Below are 21,360 nucleotides of genomic sequence, written 5' to 3' on the forward strand. Positions count from 1 at the left end.
AGGATTAAAACAAAGTGCTGGCGACCGATAAAACAACAACTGAACGCTTTGGACACGTACCAACTGTCTAAAAATATGAGTTGGGTAAAATAGTTTCTTGGCAACTATTAGGATGGATCTGTTAGGCTTTGTGTGTCTCAGAGGCACATAAATAACTAAAACATCAGCAATTATAATACACGTCTAAAATGTACGTTAAAGAAAAAGCATGCAGACTTATTAAAGAGGTAGAATTGTTTTAAAGTTGTTTACAAACAATGTTGTAAGGGTCTTGTAACTGTCTGCCTCTGAACTAGCTGTATTCAGAGTTAAAGAGATGGGAAAAGCATAATCCAAATCCAGTTTTTCTGGTGGTGATAATAAACATAGAATACGATTAGTTAATGCTAATTTTGGCCTGTTTTCACGAGAACCAGTCAACAATATTGCCTTTTAAAAATGACTCTAATGACTATTTATCTTGGGTATCTTTTGTGATTGAAACCTTTGACTTAAAAATGTGCAGTCTTTCACGAGTTTAAAAAAATATATATATATTTTATTTTGAGGGGTCAGAGGCATGTGTGTGGTCTGAGCTGTTCCATCATACCGTATTAAAACTTGGGGAGGTTTTTTTTATTACAACAATTTACAAGTTTGCACTGCGTTAATACTTGGTAACCGTAAACTAATTACTCCCTATGTCTAAAATAGTTACCTTGTTCTTGAGACTCTTTAGGAAAGAGGCGGCCCCCCCCCCCCCCCCCCAGATTTCTAAAATAGTTCCGCCCATCACTCAGGCGCATCTGGTTTTGAGCGGCGGCAGTTTGCGCGACCAACCGCCCCAGCGCGAGCCGCCCGGAACAACCGCTTCGCCCCGCCCCCCACCCCCTCCCCTACAAACACCTGCTCTCCGAACCCGGGCGGTACAGTCGCAGTTCTGCCGTGGGGCGTCGAAGCTGGAGCAAGAAGCCCGGAACCCGCCACCCCTCCGCTGGACCGGACCGGAGCAGCCGGCCCTGTGGACCGATGTCCTGGCCGAAATGTCCCGACACATCTACATACGGAACAAGATCGGCGAGGGCATCCAGGCGCCCATCTTTCACGTGAGTTACCGTCGCCGTTACTTTCTAACGTTAGCTAACGTTAGCTGAGCTTCAAGGCTAATTCATGTTGCATTAACTAGTTGACAATAAATTGTATGTATAACAATAAATTGTTGTCTTGCTTAACCGTAGCAATGAACGTTACATATAACAAGAGTCAAATGAACACCGGTTAGCCCTTAATTTGACACATTTGGTTCTTTTTAAATTGTAATAACGTTTAAAACGTTACTAAAGTAAGCTTTAGAAGACTAATGACAGCTCGGACTAGTTCATAGAGCCTTTAACTTAAAAACTGTAATACATTGTAATAACTTTTGTTCTTAAATTGGTGTAAAATTAGCCTTGTGAAGTACTCAGTGAGAAAGTCCCTTTTACTAACTTCCAGAAATGTCATTAAAATAATAGGATAAATACATAATAAAACACAGAAAGGTCCCCCAGAAAGTTTATATTGTGACTGAAGACAACTCATTTATGTTAAGTGAAAGTGTTATCTTCAGAAATAAATAAATATGTTGGTTTATATCCTTTCATACAGTTGTTATAAATGTTTATGTTAACAAATCAGTGTCAGAGATAGTGGCACAAACTCTACAGTTCTACAGTTGTCTCTAAAATTGTCCATAAAACAAGCAGATAAGAGGAAGCTACCAGAATGTCATTGGTTTGACCTTTGGGACATTTCTCTACATTTCTACATTGGTCTACATTTTCGTTTTTTCTTTATGACCACTCAGGTTCCATTTAGATTATATTTTTCCTCAAATTGGAACATATCTCTTGAAATATATTATTAACGCTTAATGTTTTGAATGTAATGTCTTGTTGTTCCATTAATCCTTTCAACCATATTTGTGTCAAGTTGAAATACTTTTAAAGTCCATTATGGGCGCTGGCAACCAATATCAGGTGACATTTGTTGAAGCCAAATATGAGAATATTTAATGTTTGAGGATTTAAATGTCGTTTTAGGTACATAATGTGATGGGAATGTATCTGCCCTAGTTAAATAACTGATACTTCATTTTCCTCAGCTTGATTGATTATAGAAGGCTTTAGTCTGATATTAATAGCAGGGTATTCATAGACAGAGCCAACTTTATCTTTCATATCTCTTCTTGGCTTTTTGCTGTTGGCTTGAATTGAGAGACACAGAAAAGAGACGGTGTCCTAGATTAGTGGCCCGCTTTTATGAATTCAGGGAAGTAGGTTTATATTTTAACAGTGACATTGTCGTTACTCCGGAGACTTGAACATATATGGGGCAAATCACCGGCAGATAATTAATTTTGTTCCATGGAGACTAACTCTGCTGGTTATATTTGGACTTTTGGAAGAAAAAAAGAGGGAGAAAGTCAGGAGGTAAGTAGCAAAGTTGTTGGGCGAGGCAAAGCTCTAATGCAAAAACATCCAGTACAAGCCACATTTGGTTGTGTTACATGTGTGCTTGTAAAGTAGACTTAATTGTAGTGTTGATTTCAGGGCCATTTAAAAGAGCATTCCAATAAAGGGGATGTGGAAAAAATGATACATTACATTGTCTATTAGCTTGGTGTGGCTTTATTAAATACACATATAATTAAAGACACAGATGTGTCAGATTTGCGGAAAGAAAACTTCAGAGACATGAGGATAAAAGGGCTTTCTATTTATTTCCATTCAGGTGAATCGAGGGACTTATTCCAGGAGGAGCCGACTCAAGAGGTCTGATGGCAGCACCACTTCCACCAGTTTCATTCTCAGACAGGTACGGAAAACGCAAAGAAAGGCCTGGTGTGTTGAAAAGAGAGAAAAGACTCATTTATAGCGTGGATCAGAATGCATGTACATTACACAACCACAGGGTGACGTGCTGCACATCGCTGTGGACTCCACAGGGCGGGAATGAATATAATCTAGCCCAAAAAAAGTCATGTTTTCTGATTACAATGTGGAGGTATCAAAAGACCTATTGTTGGATACTGGCTTTCAGTAAATAGACGATGATGTATAAGGGTTTGATACCCAGCTATACAAAGGTTTCGGTATTTCTCCACTATAATACTTTACTGTAAAGGATATAGGAAGAATTCTTAATAATGAATCAAATGTACGAAATGCAATTTGGTATTTAAAAAATCCTGGACCAGTTACTTACTCTTTTTTAAATCTTAAAAGTAGTATGAAACCATCAGGCATGATTTGATTTGAAAGAGGAGATAAAATCCCCTTTTTTAGATACACAGATCCACCGTAATCATTCATTAGACCTCCTTGTATTCACCAAACCAGGTTCAATGTATTTTTCTGCTTCCACTAGAGAATAAATAAGCTGAGTGAGGATGAGCTTTAACAGGGACATGGAGGATAATGCTCCCCTCCTTTACACCCCCATCCCCCTCCCCCGATCCCCGCTACCTCCCCGCACAAAAAAAAGAAGAAAAAAAGAAAAATGAAGGAGAGCGCTCATCCAAGCTGAGTGGACAGCCAGCCAACCAATCAGCTCCTTGCACATTACCTCTGTCATCAGGCTTGGATATTGAGGAAGGTTCCACTGCTCTGCTGCTCCTGCCGCTGCTACAGCCGCCTTTTTGCTGCTCGTTGTGTATATGTATTTGTGTGTGTCCGTGTAGGTGCGTGCGTGCGTGTGTGTATGTGCGTGTGTATGCGCGCGTGTGTGTGTGGACGCCTGAGGAACTGAAATGCCAGCATTGGGCTACCTCCAGGGAGAGCCTCTCCATCCTACGATGTGAGCCAGCCAGCACTACTGTGAGATCAGGGAAAAGCTGCATCCATCAAGCAACGGGCCTCCAGTGAAATAGGCGCAATCCAACGGGAGGGGAGATATAAAAGAAAAAAGAAAAAAAGAAATTATTCTTTGCCGCTGTGGAGTGAGGGGATTGTCGTCATCCCCCCATCCATCCTTTTTTTTTTCTCTCTGTGGTGCCCCCTCCTTCCTCCTTCGCCTTCAATCTCATTTTTCCCCCTCATTCTTCTAGAGGCGCTCGTTGGAATATCAAACCTCCATGTATGACAATTTGTACCTGCATGGATTTGAAGACTCGGAGGCGGTGAGTGCTTGGATGCGTGAATCTGATTCTGTGTTCTCCGGCTGTGTGTTTATTGATGAAAGTAGCTCAGCTGTGCACACACACACACACCTAAGAGGCCTTTGATGGGTTAGCCAACGGTACACTGTAGCGTGATCGTGGGCTATGCTTGGCTGGAAGGGGGTCGGGCGGTTTGGTCTCGGTGCTGTGTGTCAAGGGGGGGATGCACATTAAGCAGATGGCTTGTGACGTGTGACATTGACACAGTCGTGTATGCCTCTCTCTATATCTTTATATCTGTGTGATGTGTGCTTTATGTGCTGTATGTCAAGAAATATACCCGTAAAAAGGAACATCAGGAGTCCACCAGAGCCAGGGGGAGCCATTTAGCGCTCATCACACTGTGTACCCCTCAGAGATGCAGTGATTTAACGAGGGAGATAGAAATGTGTTCATCACCCACTTCCCCATGAGGCGTGTAATATGGTCATTTTAAACGTTGCATTATCCTTTGTCACCTTTTCAGGTTTATTACTTAAAAAAAAGAAGAATGCAGATGAGTATTTTTTCATCCGCAGCTGCGACAGCAGGATGTATAGGCTGTGCTGAGACTCGGAGGAACATGCATCGTGATGTCATTAAGTGGATTCTGATGTTGATGAGTCACATGCTGAAGCTACTCCATTGGATAGTAGCTTGAATGCCACAAAGCAACCTTAAAGCTATCACACAAACGTATGTTCAGAGTGAGTTGTTAGTGTTGAATTGAAGGGTTTATTATGACATTATATATAACATAATAATATATAATGTAATATAATATATATAAGAATATATAACATTCTTGAAAAAAAATATATATTAACTATTAGAGGGTAATTAAAATACATTTTATCTGTGTGTGTGTTTTGGAAATATCGCAGAGCGGAATCTGTTGTATTTGTGCCTGTAAAATGAGCAGTCCAGCAGCAGTGTTTCGTTTTCACAAAGTTGGTGAATTTGCGAGAGAGACTATAAAGAGACTGGTCACTTTTAGTCTCTAGTATGGATCAAACCATTAAAACATTGGATCCTTCATTTCCTGTGATCCAACTAAGTATCATTTTCTATTAAACCCCTACCTGCCTGTCCGATACCACCCTTTTTAATATCTGCAACCTCAGTGTGTCATGCAGTCCTTTTGTTAAAAATACATCTTGCATTTAGATAGTCGTGATGGCATCACAATGACATCATCAGGGTTTATTCCCATGACTAGTTCTATATATATATATCTGTGTATGTATATAATATTTACTAGTTATGGGAATAAACCCTGATGATGATGATGATGATCTAATCTAGAGATGAATTTTTAACAGGGGAGAGGATTGCATGACTCACTGAGAATGCACATATCATATATATGTTGACCTGTCAAATTGGTGGAATTTCCCTTTGATAACAACAGTTTTCCTCTTCACCTACAGTGACAAATCTTTCACTGTGTAATTAGATTAAATTATTGGATATTGTATAAAGAGCCACTAAGCTTAATATCTTCTCAAATTAAGAAACCCTTCAAGTTCAATTAATGGGCCTCCTTGTGATTGGATGCACACGATGAAGAGACCTGTGCTGAAGTCAGACCTTGCTGCTGCTTGCTTGTTAAAGGAAACAAGGAAAAGTGCTGAGCTGTGACGACTAGATTGATTGATTTCCTCGACACTAATGGCCTTCCTTAAATGAATCATCATTAGTGGCTGATCTTTTGTATTAACACAGCACAAGGAAGGTCCAGTCTTGTCTCTGCAGAAAATACGTTGCATTATTGGAATTCTCGCTGAGTGGCAGGATGGAAGTGAAGCGCCAGCTTAATGCAGAGATGTACTTGAATAATACGAGTATGATTGTTTTACAGGTTGTGTTCTGCTATTCCTATTTGTCAAGTTATATAACCAATCTACACTAAAGTTTGCTATTCATTGGCCAGCCATTTAGTTTTAAAAAGCCTTCAACTATCTTGTTGACTTTGTAAAAGCATCTGACTTTCTGGAATTGAAAGCTGTTAATGTATATGGTTTTACATATTAGTGTACCAGAAATACAAAATCTATTGGGTCGGTCAAATTGTAGCCGATCTGTATCAATGAAGTTCGGGAATTAAAGGTTCCTCCACAAGATAAATCTTAAGCACATCTCTTTTCTTTATATACTGTATGTTTGGGCATCCTTATGTATCCTCTTTTTGATGGAAGTGTTTGGAAAATGTTTGTCAGCGTCACGGTTCATGGCGCCATGAGACCGGTGGAAGGAGAATTAAACATTCAAAAGATCAAACAGAGCTTGGACCTAGAATCCGCCCCGCCTCTTTGTTGGAGCAGCGTTCCAAGTCGTCACTATGCACAATTGTCTGGATGTGTGAGATTGGCCGAGCGTGGTCACACAAACTGCTGACAGCACAGGAATGGAAATTCCATTTCGTCTGTGATGCGGCTGGCAGTCGACTCTGTTCCACATCGCTCATTTGCCAAGATACCCCGAGACAAGTTGTCCCATAAAGAAGCTCTTTTCTTAAGTGGACCTCAATGTGCTTTGAATAAAGCTACCACACTTCCTACCTTTACAACCCAGAAAGCGTGTGTGCTTTGGTCTTTTCAGACAGGAAATGTCACAGTCGACACCTTTTGTGACTTCAAGTCCTTGATATGGGAGCCGCGTCTCACGGGAATCGACCCTATCGGGGCACAGTTTGCATCTCAGGCTCACGCGAGGCGCCCTGTGGCTCCTTTTTGCAGGGCTCAGCTGATTCATACACTAGCAGACCATCAGACTCAGATGTCTCTCTGGAGGAGGAGCGGGAGGTGCAGGCTCAGGTCCAGAGCCAGAGCCCAAGCCAGAGCCAAGGACCGGGACAGAGCCGCCAGGAGAAGGAGCAGCAGGCCGCCGCTCAACTGGAAAGAGCCAAGGTGGGCCGATCTGCGACTCCTCAGTTTACGTTTATGCAACAAATACGAATGAAAACTGGCCAGTTGTTATTCACCAAAGGTTCATTGCTGGTGTTGCTTGTTTCCACCCTCCAGACCAAACCTGTGGCTTTCGCTGTGAGGACCAACGTCAGCTATTGCGGCGCACTGGATGAGGATGTTCCAGTACCAGCCACCGCCATCTCCTTTGACGCCAAGGATTTCCTCCACATAAAAGAGGTACATCCAATATGTCTCCCGCTGTACGTACTGCCATGTGACTGTGTGCGTTTTTTTTTACGATGGATGTGATTCAAACGATTTGCCCCCTCCTGCTCTTTTCTACGTCGTGGTGTTCAGAAGTTCAACAACGACTGGTGGATCGGTCGGTTAGTGAAAGAGGGCTGTGAGATCGGCTTCATCCCCAGCCCTCTGAAGCTCGAGAACATCCGTCTCCAGCAGGAGCAAAAGAGAGGACGTGTCCAAGGGTAAGTAACAGAAAGACCGCCCCGTCTCCCTGTTTGTCCCATGAACTAGCTTTATGCGGTTGATTTTAGCAGGAAATTGCAGCGCTTTATTGCTTGAAATAATTGGGAATGTGGTGCAACATACTATAAAAAGGAGTTAAACTGTGTAATAACATTGATAATTCCGAACATAAGGAGTTTCTTTCCAGTTTATATGTTACAAACTGACTGAACTCGACCCTCAAAAATCCTTCCCAGTTGGTCTAAAATATCATCTCATCATTTCTTTCCTTGGCTCTAATTCCGTCTCTGTGTGCAGCTTTATTTACTAACTTCTGAATGCCAGCGTTGCTCATTACTGAAGCTTTTTGTGTCACGCGTTCACCATCACTGTCTCGTGTATTTAGGATAATGTTTTCAATCATCGCGTTTGAATTAAAAGCACAAATTTGTGGACTTTGTTCCATTGAAGTGGAGTTTAAATTCTCGTTGTATAGAAATTAGACTTGTTTGGATTTTAAAAATTGGATAATTTGATTTGTGAGACATTTTGAAGTAAAAAAAACGCATTTGAACAAAACTCTTAGACTTTTATGCAAGCGATTACATTTTTTATCCTTGGAGTAAACCTTAAACAACTATTTAATGACATTTTATCCACCAAAGTTTGATCAATGAATCAAGAAAATTCACTTCTACTCATGCCTCAATCTCATTAAACAGCTGTTATTAGCGCTCCCATCAGCCTCAGAGTCTACATGTGTGTGCAAAGTGTCTCAAAGGTTATGTCCTGAAATTCTGGAGGGCTTCAGCGTTTCACTTATTGCGCTCAGCTTCTGTGGCTTTTGGTCGAGTTGAGCCCCAATAACCAGGAAGACACTGCAGAGCCACGCTCACAAGGTCTGAAATTCAAAAGATAAATAAATGGAAAAGACCAACTTTGGAGTCACTGTAAAAGAATTGAGTTAATGCACAATGAAGAAGGGGGAAACGTAACAAGACTGCTCATCATTTGGATATCAGATGTCCTTGTCTCTGTTATAATTTGTTTCTCTTCAACATTTAGTGACACTCATTATCGATACTGTTCAAATAAATTTGTCTGACTCAATTCTGCACATTTTTAATGGCCTACTTTGACATGTTGAGCATCTTTGGACATTTTGAAAGGCGCTCTTTGAATACATACTTTTCTTTCATTTAAAATGATCCTGTTGAATGAATGAATGAATGAATGAACTCACTGCTGATGTACTCGGTGCTGATTGCCAATTTTGTTTTCAAAGATGAAGCCCCCACCCTCGGGTCCACTGGGCTGATATTTGAGCTAACGAGTGCTTTAGGTTGAGCAGGACTAAGCAGAATTACACATCACGCACATAGTGAAACGTTGGTTCCACTGTGCAGCTGTGAGAAGATATTTGGCAAACAAAGACTGGAGTTCTGTTCATGAAGTTGTTCTGTCCTTGCTTTTAGTTTTGCTTGAAGCACCACTGTTGGCGTCACTCGCTGCATTTAAACCTCTGGATTTTGGTCTGCTGAGAATTTCAGAGCTCTGACTTCTGTATGGAACTAAGCCGTACAGACATTTGGGAGTGTTCACCTCATGCCGCTCACATTCTCTCATCATCTGTAAAGCCAACCGAGGTCCCATGAATACACACACACACCATGTAGCACACTTATTAGACACAAATTCAGGGCCTTATGTTGAAGTCGGTATTACCTTCAACATGTACTTTTATGGAACATCAGTTGATTTGCTGCATGTGTTAACAATCACCCCAAAAATAGTGATTTGATTGAATTAGACGTGAAACTGTCTCGTTGTATTTCTCATACTATTTTGTATTCACGGGCTCAACTTGAATGCACTGTATTTCTTTTTACAATAAATATATTTATAAGTTTCACATTTTTCACACTGTTTTCTGTTATGTTTTGCACTAAATGATAAGTTTAGGCCTTTTTCTTCTTTACATTTAATACCATGGTGTGTCTCTTGTCTTTCTTTATCCCCTCTTGTCTTTTCCAGTAAGTCTGGAGGGAACTCTTCTTCCAGTGTAGAGGATGAGGTTTCAGCCTCTATCCGGCCCCTCATATCCTCGGCAGGTGAGGGCATTGGACAGGGGGGAGAGGGCTGTTAGTCGCCAGCTGCCACTTTAGAGCCCAGCTTCCTGAACCAACGTAGAGACAATAAGAATCCAAACCCTTCCCGTTTCTCTGCATAGAGCATAACTTCACTGCGTAGAGTTGCTGGTACATTTTCCCATGATCCTCCTCTTCCTCCAGTTGAGGACTGCAGGCGTTCTGAGACTGGGGCTTACCACAGTGTGAACCCAACGACAAGACTATGACCCCCCCTGCACTCATGTGGCTTTGTGAATATAACCATAGGACAATAGAAATACTCTGTATTTCCATGCTAGGTTTCCTTTGTTAAGAATTGTGATGAAAAGTTTCCTCATGTGAAGCACATTTGAACGTTTCTGAGATGTAGCGGCGACGCCCCCTCTAGCAGCAGCTACTGACGACTGTCTTCTCTCCCCTCCCACAGGAAAACAGAAACAGAAAGTGGTAAGTTGGTGACGGTAAAAGCCACTCATGTACCATCCACTGTAGGCGTGTTTCTGCCATCATACAGAGACACGAAGCAGTAGCACCGGGCAGGAAGTAGTAGCCTCATGTCCCCTCGCAGCGTACTTCAGCCCTAGAGTAAATAAATAATAATATAGAGTATCCAGTGCCAGGTCATCACCATTTCTGTGATGCCAAAGTCTGGTAGCGCCAAGTGTTATAACCGCAACCTCCCTCCTAAATGGTGCTTCGGGGAATGCAGTAAAGCACTAACCCTAAGACTGGAAAAGGGGAGGGACAACATCTGGCCTGGCTCAGGCAGAACAAGGGACGTGTTGTCAGTTATACTACAATTATGCGCCATGAGGATGGTGCGATTAGGAAGTCCATTAGAATATTAAAGTATCCTCATAAAATAGCTCCATGACGTCGATGATGCGTTTGAGCCACAATTATCTCAAGTGAAATAAAGTAACATAAACACCAATCCACTTACAATGTCAAAGTATTATTCTCTGAAATACCTCCTTCTCGAATTGACAGATTGACAGAGAAATTGAGTGTCCAATGAACAGTATAGAAAATAACAAATAAAATAAAAAAACGATTTAGTTCAATCAAAATATTTTAAGAGCATACACAACATTCATACATAAAATTCAGATCACATTAATACAGATAAAAATATATGTCATAAGTTTAGTGGTATTCAACTGTACTATCAATAAATATCCAGTCGTGACTTAATGTGTGAGTACATAGTATCTAGTAATACTAGTGTCACCACTTGGCATGGTACAGTGTGGTGGTGCTACTTGTTATCGGGATACATGGTCTGGAATTGTGTAAAGTGAGCAGAGTAGCCATCACATCCATTCATCCATGTTTAGTAAATTATAGCAAATGTATTCGTCTGTCAAGTGGTAACAACAAGTTCTGTTAAATGTGTTAAAATATAGCATCTGTTTATAAAGTGACAAACAACATATTTGTAATTTAATACTGTGTTACTTTATCAAGAAAAGTCTAATTTTGACGTTTTGCAGAAACAAACTACATTAATACATTGCCGTTTTGTTTTTATTTATATATTTATTTGCCACACACCTTAACCCACCATTTAACACATGTGATTGAACAGCTGACTCTGAATGCTTCCACTCATTTTTGCTCCTCTGCGTGTAGTTGTGACGAATCTTCTGCCGCCGATTTAAAGCGCATTTGTGTCCACAGACGGAGCACGTCCCCCCGTACGACGTGGTCCCCTCTATGAGGCCTGTGGTGCTGGTCGGACCCTCGCTTAAGGGTTACGAGGTGAGCTGCCGATCAGGAAAATCCCAAATAGCCTTTCGAAGCTTATGTCACTGATTTAAGGGCCTTTGTTGCAACACTAAATATAGCGATGATTCAGCGCCACTGGATGACAGAGATTATTAAATGTGGTGTTCACCAATGCGAGAAGGACAAGATTACGGAGCGGAGATGAGTCCCGCACGTCTTTCCCTGACTCCCCCAAAATAGCTCGCCATTGGCGCAGTTAAGTGTGAGTGTGTCAGCGCCCACGTAACATCCTGATTGCATCCGGAATAACGAGGAGACTCAGAGGTTATGTTGGAAAATATGTTGAGTGATTGGCAGATTTCAGCTTTCGTCTCGCTGCTTCTTCTAAAAAAGAATAAACCAGAAACAATAAGACTCTGGCTTAAACATTAAATGTAGATATAAAATCATGGATTACATTTGTAATAGTTATGGAAACGAGTGACCTCAGAAATAACAAACAATTCAAAAGAATGACAACTTTTCTTCCTGTTTTCCGCTGCAGGTTACGGACATGATGCAGAAAGCGCTGTTTGACTTCCTCAAGCACAGATTTGATGGCAGGTGAGACCAATGTGACCGTTCATCATCTCCACACTGAATATTAAGTTTAATTTACTCTTCACTCTTCCACATCTCAGCTCGTGTTATCTTCTCAAACATAGCACAGACATTTAGAAAGGAGCAAGCGGCTACAATGTATTTATTCAATAAGAAGATCAAAGTTATGGAGAGAACCATTTTATTATGCAGAAATACTTCAAGGAATGTTGGACAAAATATTGTGAACCACAAGGAGATACTCAAGGCTAGTATCCTTTTTTGCTGCATCACTTCAGTTTGAAAATGTTAATTGTTTCTCACTATTTCACAGGATATCTATCACACGAGTAACGGCAGATATTTCATTAGCTAAGAGGTCTGTTCTGAACAACCCCAGTAAACGGGCCATCATCGAAAGATCCAACACTCGCTCCAGCTTAGGTGAGAACCCTCAGTTTACTTATCACAAATGTTTACTGGAACTAATTCCAGCACCGTTGACTGTTTTTTTTCTTCAAATGAATGACAAGAAACACAGGATGAACAGTGAATTCAAAAGAACCTCTCTAGGGCTTAACGTATTTCTGGAAGGATTAGCAAATTAGTGGCTGAGTTATTTCCGTTGTTTACATAGAACTGTGCAAACGTTTGAACTCACGTTGTGTATTTGTCTCGTCAGCTGAGGTGCAGAGTGAAATTGAGAGGATCTTTGAGTTGGCCCGCTCCCTGCAGCTGGTGGTGCTGGACGCCGACACCATCAACCACCCGGCTCAGCTCCTCAAGACCTCCCTGGCCCCCATAATTGTTCATGTCAAAGTCTCCTCGCCAAAGGTACTGGGTGTGGGGAGGACACGGGAGTTTAACTCTCTGTGGCGGGTTTACCTGAAACAAATCATGAACGACAAATACCAAATGAACAGCTGGTTTTAGTGAGCCATTTTATTCAGCCCAGTTGTGATGTCGAGCCCTGACTAAATGAAGGTTGGCATAAGGAAATAATCTTATATAATCTCCACAGCTGTTGCCCGACAGAGTCACTCAGTTGGTGGAGACAAACAACCAGAACACCTAGTTGTGTTAAAGGTAACGGCCTCCATGTTTGGTCGATGTTTACCCTCCACCGGACACACAATGTCCCCGACAAAACCGGCATGACACAGTTCATCAAAGCCTCCGACCGGCACGCAGTAATCTGCACCAAGGCGTCCGTGCATGGCCGAGTTCCCTCCCCTCAGCCGGGGTCAGAGCGTTCGTCCGAGCGTGGAGGTTGAGTACTCTCACATGCTCCCACGGGAGAAAACCTCCCCCGAACACAACCACTCGGCAAAGATGTGACCGTCCAAACGCACCCGCATCCTGGTCAGTGACTTTACTACACGTCACCTCTCCCAGCATGCAGTAGCATGTCGCTACGACTGACCAGGAATACTGGCGTTCTGCAGCCTATAAAAGCGGGATGTTGGATTTGAGACATGGATTTATAGAAATACCAACTTTGTGTTGTTTTTATATGGAGACGTCAACCCAAAAGAAACGCCGGAGGAAGTGATCTCAGTGTCCTCCAGTCCTCAACCATGTGCAAAATAAAAAAATAGATAAAACTGAAACTTTTTACTTTACTTTGGTCATTTAGGAGTAAATGATTGAATGCATGTCTCACAAATCGACCAGTTCACTTTATTTCAAATCAGCTGTCCATCATGCCGACAAACCCAATAACATCCATCCAAGTAGCAGAATGGGTTCCTTTGGCTCCGGTCACGTGATCGCGCTGCGACCCTTTTGGGTCGGCGTAACTGGAGCGTTGTGTACTTCCCCGCCCTGTCATGCAGGTCCTGCAGAGGCTGGTCAAGTCCAGAGGGAAGTCCCAGAGCAAACACCTGAATGTCCAGCTCGTGGCAGCCGACAAATTGGCCCAGTGTCCTCCAGTAAGTGGATTCTCATGTACTGGCTTGGAGTGGCTTCTCCTTCTGTTGTGTTGTCTGTAAAAACAACAAAATGCCTCTCAGAATCACACATCTTTTTTAATGGAATCTTTCCAATAGACAAGCTGGCCGGATCTATTCACAGTTATTATTTATTATTATTTATTTATTGTAAAGTGTGATTTGACCCCAGCTTCTTCACAATGTTTTAAATGGTTGCTCACTTATTCATGTAGAGTGCAACACAAACATATAGGACCAGGACCTCACTTACCACCTCGGTACACCGGTGGCTTCACACCCGCCTTCCCGCCTCTGACCATCTGCTGCTCACAGGAAATGTTCGACATCATCCTGGACGAGAACCAGCTGGAGGACGCCTGTGAGCACCTCGCCGAATACCTCGAGGCCTACTGGAAGGCAACCCACACCTCGTTGGCGACGCCCCTGAACCCCCTGCTGGGGCGCAACCTGGGCCCCACCACCCTGACCCCCTACCCCACCACCATCTCTGGACTGCAGGTACACAGGAATTGTTTCCACTGGCTGTTTATCACGAATGTTTTAGGGAAAAATGAATCTCACGGTGTTTCTGTGTGATCAGCAGAGCCAAAAAATCCGCCAGAGCAACAACACGGGAGACCACTCCACCCCGAACGAGCGGCGCAACCTGATGACATCGGACGAAAACTATCACAACGAGCGGGCGCACAAGGGACGCAACCGCATGTCCTCTGGCTCCCAGCACAGCCGGGACCAGCAGGACCACTACCAGGACTACCAGGACCCCTATCAGGATGCATACAAGCCACACCGCAACCGCAGCTCACCGGGCAGCTACAGCCATGACTCCCGGCACCGGCTCTGAGCTCACGTCCGCCCCCCCCCCGCCCTCCACCAGGGCCCCGATGGCCCCCGACCTCGAGATAAACGCTGCAACAGAGCCAAGACGATCCCAAATTGTACCTTCTGTTTTCTTTTGGTTTGATAACTTTTGTCCACCTGGCTATCTTTATCTTCTCTTTACAAGGTTTTGGTTTTAATCAAGCTGCCGGCGGGTGGGGGGGGGGGGGGGGGGCCTCGGCCAATCAGTGGCGTGAGTAGTCAGGTGGTCCCAGGACGCCTTAGAATGAGGTCCTGGGGTCCTTTTGGGATTGAACCAACGCACACAACTCGGCAGCGCGTATCGAGCTCGCTGCCCTTGTGTCTGCGAGCTGATTCCAGCCGGGGGGTCAGGCGGTGGCGGTGTGCGGGCCTTTAGGAGCCCCGGGACATCGCAGCAGCTCGGGGGGGGGGGGGCAAGTCCGCTGCACGCAGACTGCTGAAGGCCGCTGACCCGTCCCCCGGGGCCGTGTACAGATCCCCTCGCCGTTTAGCTTCCTGCATGCTGTTAAATGATCAACCTCCGCTTCCACCCCATCAATATTTTGTACCTCCCGTTCTGGATTCTCTTTTGATGTGGTGTCGATACAGAGGTCCAATTTTTCTAAATCCCTAGTCTGTGAGGTGTCGGCGGTGGCTGTGTTTTTTTTGGGGAGGGGTGCGCGGATGATATCCGACTGCTAGAACTAGTGCTTCACATCCCCAAACTATTTTGCTATTCAAAGGTCACTTGCAGCAGGGCCAGCGTTTCTGTAGCACAGCGTTAGGATTTCATTTGGGGCGAGTCACAGTCTGACCAATAGGAGACGAGAGCACGACTTGAGATGACAACGCCACTCCAGGAAGCTGTCCGGCCCGTCTCATGTTTTCGGTCCCGCTAACACAAAGAATAAGACTGAGAAGCGTTTCATTTATTTATTTAAAAAAAAAAATGAATAGACCCAAAAAGAGCATCTGCTGCTGAAGCTACACTCCGTTCATTCATCTACTAGCATTGAAATGGTGTGACGATCGGTTCCAAAGGTGTGGCGCGGCGGCCCGGTCAGGTCCCCTTCGTTCCGTGTAGCCGGCATGTTGTCCTGACTGCAGAGCATGATCCCCCCCCAAAACGTAAAATAGAACCCTACTGTAAGCAAGTTGATGTTTGTGGAAGTATAGGAAACATCTCTCCCCCACAAAAAAAAGAGAAGAGAAAAAGAAATGTAGCCCGAATGACAGACAAATGAAATCTGTGGATTCGTAACCCAGCCCACGGAAACGACTCAACGGAAACCCTTCAAGTTTTGGTTCGCATCCTTCTCAGAGCTACAAAGAGTGTGAGTCGCCGTGATGTTAAGGGTTCCTATCAGTCTGAGTCACGGAGGTCGCGCTCCTCCGCGTGGAAGCTGCTGAGCTCGCTCATAGTTCGTAAGTCGTCATCATACACTGTACATATCTTACTTTCAGATATTTTATCTCCAGATAAGCAGTTCTAGCCAAACATTTTTTGGAAGCCTTAAAAGAGGCGTGAAAATGAAAATTACACATTGGACTGGAATAGAACTCTTTTTTTGTCTCGTGATCACAGGACAGACGTCTTCCGTACTGCGTAGTCTGTCCTCACCTTTCCTGGAGTAAGCAACGTTTGTTATCTTGAAATAATTACATAGTTGTTATCTTAGCAGGACAAAAAATATAATAGTTATTAAAGCCGCGAGTACGTACGTCATGTGGAGACAAATCAATGGTGTTTTTTTTTGTTTTTTATGCTCCTGGTTTGTGAGTTCCTCCGAGGAAGAAGCTGGTGAAGTGCGTGATCTGACGCCTTTGTTTTCCTGGCAGTGTGTTTTAGTTTGAACACTTACTTTGTAAAAAAAAAAAAAGATCCCTTTGTTTGCTCTTACTGGATTTTACTTGCAGTGCACAGAAAAATAATATAAACGGAGTGAAAAGTGAATTCATTTGACAGTTTTTTCTGGCCTCAACCATGAAGGACAGACGCACGCTGCCAGGGAGGCGGGCTCTTCAAGCGCATTTCCTGTCGTTCTCAGCTTTGAGCAGAGTTTTCTTTTCGTGAAGTGTTGAAGCTCCACTGTGAGACCTTCTCTTCTGACAAGCAGGGAGTGAGTGAGCACCCCATAAAATCAATACTAGATCCATTCCCTTAAATATGACGAGGTGCATTGATTTTTTTTGTCCTAAGATCTATAAAGAGGCCCATTTAATTGATTAGTTGTTGTTCAGTTAAAGGAAACTTCTCTGCTGTGATTCTGTATTTCAAGGTAAATTCTGTCCTATATAAGAGAGATATTTGACATTTTACAGCTCGACAGTTTTAACGGACCTCCTTTCAAAGCGGCCCTTACCTTATTGGTTTGAATGCAGGGTAAGGTGTGAGCTATTTCTCACCTTGTGTAGATCTGGATGAACGGTTGTACAGCACAAAGGAAGAGGTGAGATCTTAGGAACTGGCCCCATGATGTGGTCTGTTTTAAAAAGTGTGTCTTGTGACTGTGTCTCACTCTGACACGCAGCATCAAACCCACAAACTGATTTATTCCATTGCAACCAATGTTGAGCTGGGCCGCTTGAGACAATCAGAAGGGAGTTTTGGACCAGCATCCCTTCATCCCTCTCTGGGTAAATGGAAAGAGAAGAAAACGCCACACTCACTCTTAGAATAAAAAAACAAAAAAAGCAGTCCTGGCTTATTATTATTTATTTTTAGCCAAACTTTTGTCTCCAAATGAAACTCATCGGCCTACTAATTTCTTTTCTAAATCTCAAGCTGACCACTACAACGCAGCATTTATAGGAAGGATTTTATTTGGTAAAGTGTAAAACGAAAGAGGAAAAAATAAAACACAATTAGCAGAAGAACAAATATTTATTCCGATAGAAAACGAATAGATGAATATTTGCGGGCGATTATTTTTATAACAAATAAATGTACATAATGTCTTTGAGAGATGCTATTCGCTGTATACGTGTGCTGAAAGGAGACGACAGCGATCCGTGTGGGACACTGGGAACGACGGCAAGGTCCAGTATACAAAGTTTCAGTAATGTGCAATACAAAAACGGCATGCTGTTTTAAAATGAGGAACTTCATGTACTGTACTATGCAACCGCAAACTGTGTACATCGCTTCATGCTGTGGCTTCTCCCACCGCCCCTTTCCGAGCAGCAGCATCCAGGCATCTAAGGGATTTTTGTGTTTTATGTTGTTTGGTTTTTTTTCTGTGAAAGATGAAAACCTAAGCGGCTAATGCGGTATTGCATGCGTAATATACCATTCTAATTTATAAAAAAAAAGAAGTGGAATTAAAGAGAAAAAGACACGAAATTGGATTTGATTGTGTTTAAGGCAAAGCTACAAGTGACTTAAAACATTTCTTTTTCAAAATAAAAGAGTCCTTCAAAAGTTGTCTGCAGTATTAATGTCGTTTTGTTGATTTTGGTTGGTTTCTCTAGTGAAACCCCGGTGAAGCCTGACACCTAGTGGTCAAACGTGGGTACTTCTCACTGCGTCCCTCCCACGTGGGTGGACATTTCGGCAAAATCGCACCATTCAAATTTTGCAGAATGAAGCATTGGAAGTTTATGTTTGCGATTAAACCTTGTTCTAAATTCTATGTTGTTGATGCCGGGGCTTTGATGTGGCAATATTTAAAATATATATATATTTAAAAAATAAAAATAAAAAAACTGCCCTGCGTCATCCCGCCGTGACGCTACATAGCTCACCTCCATCAGCTGACCTGATGACGCATGCGCAGCGGCCGACCACCAACGCGCGCATCGTGCCGGGTCTCCAGAATAGGTAACACTAGTCGAGGCGATGAATTCACACAGAGACACAATACTAGGCTCGAAATTATACTTTTTAGTTTCAAATGAAGACAAAAATAAGGGGGCTAAATTAGTACATTTTGTACCACTTGTTTTATTTAAGAAGGCTACTGCAGGCGAAGTTTAGAGACCGACTTTTTGTGATGTCTTTTCTAAATCCCTAGTCTGTAAGGACTAGGTGCAAGGGAGTGTGTGTTAAATAAAGATACTATGGATTTCAATGACAACAATTAACAAAATACAGACACAGCAAATATGTAAACAGTTTATGTGATAAAGGGCAAAGTCCCCTCGGGACAATTTAATTGATGAATAAATAAAAAAATGTCCAAGGTTGATAATAAATAAATGGGGATTGTGTTTTTTGGGCCAACTGAAATTTTCATCTTCTATAGAAAAGAATATCCTACGTAATGTGAGGATTTATTCCCTTTATGTTCAGTGAAGCATTCCCAACCAGCAGCACTGCAACCGAAGATCAGACAGACCAACAGGTAATTGTTCTGCTAGATACATACTATATATACAGTATATATATATATAGTCTTCAAATTAAAATAAATAATGCTCCTTTTATTCAAATGCAGAATGATGGCAAATTCAAGATGCTGGAACACACTTTGTTGGCAGGCAAGTGGTGCCAAACCAGGGTGTTTAAGGGGAAGGTTACCTTGCCAGAAATAACCAACTTGGACAGAGGTAACCAGCTAAGAGCGTTGGAAGACCTTCAAACACTTTTAACTTTTAACTATCCACCTCAAGGACTTTCTCTTGATGGTGGATTTACATTTATTATGAAGGAAGCAGATACTGGAGAGTTTTGTCTGGGTCACATTCCTTCTTCAATGAGATGAAAAAGTCAGCCTTGTCTTACAAGTATCTTGACTTGTATGTTATATGTATATAAATGATTTAATTTAGGACTTGAGGATTCATAAGTTAAACCAGATCCTGACAGCTTCGATGAATGATGGTGTGGTGTGGTCGCCTTTGTTGGTTCTCAGAGAAAAAAGACAAGGTTTTGGGTGAGGAGCAGCAGACGAGATGAGGACTTCAAGGTGAGTACAGGTGGACCTGCAAAAGAAACCACTGTAAACCGCAACAGTCTAAAGTTCAATATTGATTTAAAACATTTACATTTAAATCTATTTCATCAGTAGTATTGTTCCCTCGTGTTGACGCTCTGTTTTAGTGATGTGAAGCCTTTTCTGACTCGATAACCAGGTGATGTTGTCTAATACATCTTTTTACTAAATGTAGAATGGATCGTCACATGTCCAATCTTCCAGTAAAAACTTGAACTGTTCCAGGACCAGTGGAGTATTTATGGAGACTACATGACAGGACTTGAAGGATTTTACTTCCTGTTGTGCCCATGTGTCTGTGTAGCTGCTGTCCCTCAGGTCTCCTGTCTGGACCAGTACTGCAGTGAGCACGAGTTCTGTGGAGATCGGCTCGGTGAAGCCAGCTGCTTCTGTCGGGCCTTGTTTGCCTCCAAGTTCAACCCGACCAACGCTTTAGGTACAGTCAGACTTCACACGCCGCAGCAAGTGCAGGGTTTCTCTTTTCTTCTTCTAGTCTAAAACTGAACGTGTCTTTGCCTCCGTGATAGATGAAACTAGCTCTTAATAGTCCAATGCTAACCCCTCCACAGTGAGATGCTGATACTTGATACAGGATTGTGCTGTTGGGCTTTCAGGCGAGCCGACAGTCTGCACGCAGAACTCTGCCACTCTGACTCTGGCTGAATGTCTGCTGCAGGACCGACGCATCAACTCCTCCGTCCTCCACCTCAATGACCCCGAATGCAAAGGCCATCTGGACCCACAAACCCACATGGTGGAGTTCAGCTTCGACAGCGGCCACACCTGTGGGGCCGAGATTTCGGTGGGTGCCCTCCTCTAGTTGGTTGCCTTCAAAAAGTGTGTTGTTCCTATGAATGTGTGGCAGACTGTGTCTTTCCATCTCAATCTAGGTAAACAACAGCGAAGGTCAGAGGGTTCATCCTCTCAGGAGCATAAATGTCATGTCATGTGACTCTTAGATGTTTCAAATTTGCCCTCCATCAGAGACAAAGTAGAAGTCATGACTCATCCGTGATGTCTGCTTGTCTTCTCAGCTGATTCCTGACAGAAGCTCCAACAACCAGCCTCTAACCTCACGGCTCTTCAACAGATGTTTGAAGATGTTGCTGCTGTGAAACAATGCTGGCAGGTCTTCATGTGGTCACCTGGGATGATGGTATTTATTCATTCTTTATATAGTCAATTCTTCTTGCTAATGATTACGCCATTTAGAAATTTAACATAATCTCTAGTGGAATAAATTATATAAAAATAGAATAGAAAAACTAATCAAATAGGGTTTTAAGGGTCTGGTACTATAAATATATATTGAATCACTTCTTTAAACCTGCATAGCCTGAATGATACCTGGTGGAAGCAGCAACAGAATCTGTGTTCTAATGAAATGAGAAGACTTCTGAAGCTTTGCAGAACAAAGGGAAGCAAAATACTTTTGTGAATGTGAAGATAATTAGTAGATAGAAGTTACTCTGAGTGAAGACTGGCATTGCAAACTGACTGGTATTACACAAGGGCATGATGTTGTTTATTATGTTATTACTAAGAGCAAAAGAAAACACAAAAAATATAATAAAGGTAGTTGGAAAACCAACATGTGTCAATGATTATTTGATCTTTTATTCTTAAACTTTGTGGCCTCTAAATCCAAAGTTGTCAATGTAAATATTT

The 21,360-nt window shown here is 42.6% G+C and overlaps 1 protein-coding gene across 4 annotated transcripts; it reads left to right on the top strand.

The window, feature by feature from the left end:
- Positions 1-890: 890 nt before the first annotated feature.
- Positions 891-14,959, top strand: LOC119211730 (voltage-dependent L-type calcium channel subunit beta-4-like). 4 transcript variants are annotated; one of them, XM_037462728.2, is made up of 15 exons: positions 1,009-1,085; positions 2,426-2,462; positions 2,752-2,835; positions 6,895-7,065; positions 7,180-7,302; positions 7,423-7,550; positions 9,565-9,641; positions 10,087-10,106; positions 11,340-11,420; positions 11,932-11,990; positions 12,301-12,410; positions 12,649-12,800; positions 13,802-13,897; positions 14,231-14,416; positions 14,499-14,959. In XM_037462728.2, the coding sequence occupies exons 1-15, from the start codon at positions 1,009-1,011 to the stop codon at positions 14,760-14,762; spliced, it is 1,665 nt and encodes a 554-aa protein (XP_037318625.1). In that variant the 3' UTR covers positions 14,763-14,959. The 4 variants fall into 4 exon arrangements, with proteins under 4 accessions (XP_037318621.1, XP_037318620.1, XP_037318625.1 ...); XM_037462724.2 differs by lacking the exon at positions 2,426-2,462 and having other exon boundaries at positions 891-1,085; positions 14,502-14,959; XM_037462723.2 differs by lacking the exon at positions 2,426-2,462 and having other exon boundaries at positions 892-1,085.
- The last annotated feature ends 6,401 nt before the right edge of the window (positions 14,960-21,360 follow it).

Source organism: Pungitius pungitius, chromosome 3 (genome assembly GCF_949316345.1).
Source record: "Pungitius pungitius chromosome 3, fPunPun2.1, whole genome shotgun sequence".
NCBI classification, from domain to species: Eukaryota; Metazoa; Chordata; class Actinopteri; order Perciformes; family Gasterosteidae; genus Pungitius; species Pungitius pungitius.

What these genes read in the sequence shown, in the direction of transcription:
- LOC119211730 (XM_037462728.2), top strand. Translation starts at nt 1,009, where the DNA reads ATGTCCTGGCCGAAATGTCCCGACACATCTACATACGGAACAAGATCG. An exon ending in GTCAGGAGGTAAGTAGCAAA is followed by an intron (nt 2,463 to 2,751) that starts GTTGTTGGGCGA and finishes ATTTCCATTCAG; the next exon opens with GTGAATCGAGGGACTTATTC. An exon ending in ATTTCCTCCACATAAAAGAG is followed by an intron (nt 7,303 to 7,422) that starts GTACATCCAATA and finishes CGTGGTGTTCAG; the next exon opens with AAGTTCAACAACGACTGGTG.